The following is a 4,315-nucleotide window of genomic DNA, read 5'->3' on the forward strand; positions in this document are numbered from 1 at the left end:
GGACCCAGAGAGGGCGGGCGCCAGATGAGACCTGGTTGCACGACTTACTTTCTGGGTACAAGGCAGCAAGTAGTTTTACCTCTCTGAGCCTCAGCTTTCCCTTCTGTAAAATAGGAGAGGTGATAGTGCGAATAATTAAATAAGACAATTAGTGGCAAGTTTTTAGCATACTCCCTGGCACACGGGAAGGACTCTGGGGGTTTCACCCGTGATGAGTCTTCTCTCCATCATCACCATCATCCACATTTCTTACCTGCCGTGTCTCTCTTCTAAATGGGCTCCACGGATTGTCCATCTTGGCCACATTTGTTGGAGAGTTCTTTCAAAGGAACCTAATTTTTAGCGATACCTTAATTCAATTTCTGTGTTTCTGTAGATATTTATTCTCCTGAGTGGGAGTGAACATCATTAAAAAAAAATGCTTCTACTTGTAAGAATGATCTTAAATATTCCTTTCCACCGGTGCTGTGTGTTTTGTTTGCTCACAAAGTACGCGCCACACACACCCACAGGGCCAGAATGTCCTTCCTCTGCTTCATTTTCCAAGGCCCTGCTTCAATTCCAGCTCATTCCACATCTTCTTATATATTTTTTAAGCTTTTATTTATTTATTTATTTGAGAGAGAGAGAGAGAGAGCGAGCAGGGGCACGAACGTAGAGTTGGGGCAGAGGGAGAGAGAGAAGCAGATTCCCCGCTGAGCAGGGAGCCCAAGGCGATTCGGGGCTCGATACCAAGACCCTGAAATCATGACCTGAGCTGAAGGCAGATGCTCAACCCACTGAGCCACCCAGGCGCCCCCCCGCGACATCTTCTTTGACTACCCTGCCCGGAAGTGATTTCTCTCTATCCTTCTCTTTTCAAATAGCTTTTTGTCATTGACCACTATTCCGGTGATTTGAAATGCCAAGTGACCTCTTCCCCCCAATGGCAGAGCTTTTGAACAGCACAGTTAGTTACTGAGAGCTCCCAGGCCCTGGAGAGAGCACTTGGCTGGGTGGCCTTGATTGATGACTGGTGCCCCCAGCACCCCTGGCACCACATTCTGTGGGCTGTTTCCCAGGTGCTGGGCCTGGAATGAAATGCAGAACCCCTACAGGCTGGAACAGTGTCAGTGGGGCTCCTTAGATTGGGCGTAAGATGGGAACTCTGCGTGGCCAAAGCTACCCTCGGAAAGGCTTCAAGAACTGACCTCCTCTGGGACCAAGGTTGTGTCACTTAGTAAGTGCAACAGAGCTTGATGCTTTCCTCAAGCATCAGAACTGAGGGCTGTGTGTGTATGCGGGCGCGCAGAGCATTAGCTGAAGTGGAGAACCTGTGTTTAGAGACTGCGACTTTGCACAAATGTATTTGCTTTTATACACTGGATTTGCCCTCTGCCAACGAGGTGCTCATACTGTGAGAAGTGCGAGGGTCTGAGACCAGCTCAGAGAGCAGCAGATGCCCATGTCCTGCCACAGGACCACTCCAGAGAATGTACTCTTCGGGCAGAAGATATGGAGGAGTCAATGGGGACTAGAATCTATGGGGGAAACCACAGCGGATAGAGCCCATGGCAGCATCAACAGCAGTCGCTATTTGTTGCTCTTGACTTTTTCTTTTAGTTTGTCTAGTTAACTGCATCTAAGGTTTGCGCATATATGAGACAATTCCTGTTCTCCTGTTTTATGGATATGGAAACTGAGACTCCTCCATTTTAAGCCCTCGTGTGAGGTTGCACAGGATGGAAACAATAGCATCAGAAGTGAAGCCGGGGTCTGCCCGATGCAGCCCCTTTCTCAGCCCTGGGTGCCCGGCTCACTCCCCGAGAATCCTCTGGTAACTCTATGGAGGCGGCGGCTGAAGGAATGTCAACTTTATCCTTTTGGGAGAGACTGAGAGATGATTGGAAAGCATTAAAAGGCTATACTCCTTACCCCACAGTTTGCTGATGTGGGAGCTTATGTGTATTTGAGGTCAACTGTCAAAACAGATTTTCATCTGCGAAGACCCAGCCAAGCAGGACGGCAGTATAAATATCTGGGTGCCAGGAGTTTTAATGGAAACACACTCGGGCTCACACTGGAGTCTAAGTCCCCTTCACTGTCCCTCCTGTGGGGCGGGGGTGGCCAGGACCAGGGGGAGATTACCAACTCCATCACTCTCTCTACCTCTCCAGCCCCCAGAGCTGGGCTTCCTTGTTTACATATTTAGAGCTGAGCAGAGGAAGTGGTAAAGGAAACTTGCTGAGTCGTTTTCTGAGAAGAGACCATATTTGTTCGCAGAGGAAGCCGTTGCTTTCTGGGATCTGGTTACAGCAAAAAAGACGTGTGCTCCAACAACGGGGTTCCAGAAGGTAACTTGGAGTTGGAAGAGCAAAGGACACCTCCACGCTGTGGATTTGGAGTTCTCTGTCCATGGGTGCAGCATCCATGCTCCGCTTGTGAGTTCTGTCCCGGGAGAGCAGCCATGGCATTGAAGAACGTGCCCTTTCGCTCAGATGTCCTGGCCTGGGACCCCGACAGCCTTGCAGACTATTTCAGGAAGGTGAGCCTTGCTCTTTTGTTGGTGGTGAGGCTGGCGACCCTCGGCGGGCTGGGCAGAGGCTTGAAGAAGGGGTCCGGGCAGAACACGAGAGGTATAAAATAGAGCGTTGGACCTTCCAACCCCACGACAGCCTTACCAATTAAGCGAGCGCTATGTAGATGCACATGCCTGAGTGTCCCTGGTGATGAGTTCTGGGGAGAAGGGAGGCCCTCAGATGGGTGTGCACCTACTAAGTGCCAGCACTTTAGTTTGCGCTGTGTAGGCATTGTCCCATTTAACACTCTCCAGTATCACTGTCCTCTTGGCTCAGCTGCAAAGTAGGCTCCAGGAGGTTAAATGGCCCAAAGCCCCAGGGACTACATGCGACAGAGGCAGGATTCCAGTCACGCCTTTCTGGCTTCAAAGTCCATGCTCAGAGACTCAGAACTGCTGTAACCACTAATGAGATCGAGGCTGCTTACTAGAAAGGGGTGAATGGAGTCCTGGGCGTGGGAGAAAGCAAAGCAGGGCAGGAGGGCTGGAGAAGGCTAGGATGAACGTCTGGGCAGTCATTGCTTATGACCTGAAAAAGGGCTCCTCAAGCCCTTGCGGAGAACAGAGTCTCGCTGGAGCTTTAGGAGGGTCTTGTGAAGCAGGAGGGAGAACTACTACAAGCTCCAGGTTGTGATCGGTTGAGACAGCTAGGTAAACTGAGGCCCCTAAGAGGAAGAATTTTGCCAGCAGGGTCAGAGGCCAAGCTTGTGGCAGACCTGAGATGAGAGGGTCACTGTCCTTCCTTCCAGCCCTGGAGGGACTGCTCAAGGACCCCGTGCTTGGTCATCTGCTGGGGGGACAACAGGTCACACATCTGCTTGGGCAGATCCCAAGCCACACGTCTCGGGGACTCTCCATCCCTGTTCAAGGGATAAGAAGTCTTGTAAGGGACATCTGATCTTCTAACAGCCCCATCCCTGGAGGCTGGGATGGAATTCAGTTGACACTCCAGATGGTTGTAAAGATGAGATTTTAAAGTCAAGACTTTAGAGGTCATTTAAGTCAACTTTCTGTTTTTCGTAGTGGTGGAATGGGGCTCCCTGGGACACATAGACATCTGGGGTCTACATAGTGCCTCACTGCTCCCCCTCCACCTAAAGAAGAGAGATGTGAAGATGTAGAATCGGGTGTGGCATGAAAAAGGCATAGCCCACAGATCCTGTTATTTGCTGCTTTGTGTGTATCTTGTTTTTGTTCTTCTTTCCTCCAAAAGGTCACAATAAACTTAGGTTTCAGCACTGTGGGTGCAAAGGTGGTTGGGACAACTGACTTTTGAAGTATTTTTCTTAAATGTAGACCAAATAAGTTAGGGCAAGAAGGTGAAATTTGCCAAGATGCTATAAAGGGGCATGTTAGCTCAATTAAAGGAAGGAGAAAATATTGAGAATTGGTGAGAGGATCCTGGGAACAGACTGAGAGGCCCAGACAGGCCCCATCTTCAGTGTAAGAAAAACTATACAACAACTATGCAACAGCAGAATCCATGGGCAAATCTCCCCTTAATGCAGGGAGATGGATGATGGGTCAAGGGTGATTCAGGAAAACAGCCATCTGCCTGAGCTGGGGGAAGGGAGAACCTCCTTCTTGGAGACCCCAGACCCTGGGACACATCTGCAGCACTGGGACAGGTTCCTTCTTCGGACATAGGAAGAAAGAAAGAAAGAGAGAGAAAGAAAGAAAGAAAGAAAGAAAGAAAGAAAGAAAGAAAGAAAGAAAGAAAGAAAGAAAGAAAGAAAGAAAGAAAGAAAGAAAGAAAGA

General features: G+C 49.4%; 1 protein-coding gene across 1 annotated transcript in view; it reads left to right on the top strand.

Annotated features, from left to right (window-relative positions):
* The first annotated feature begins 2,300 nt into the window (after positions 1 to 2,300).
* Positions 2,301 to 4,315, top strand: part of LCP2 (lymphocyte cytosolic protein 2) — a 49,986-nt gene continuing 47,971 nt past the window's right edge. Inside the window, exon 1 of the mRNA XM_021698195.1 lies at positions 2,301 to 2,524. Coding sequence (XP_021553870.1) covers positions 2,447 to 2,524 — 78 coding nt within the window. The 5' untranslated portion in view covers positions 2,301 to 2,446. The remainder of the gene's footprint in view (positions 2,525 to 4,315) is intronic.

Source organism: Neomonachus schauinslandi, chromosome 7 (genome assembly GCF_002201575.2).
Source record: "Neomonachus schauinslandi chromosome 7, ASM220157v2, whole genome shotgun sequence".
Lineage (NCBI taxonomy): Eukaryota > Metazoa > Chordata > Mammalia > Carnivora > Phocidae > Neomonachus > Neomonachus schauinslandi.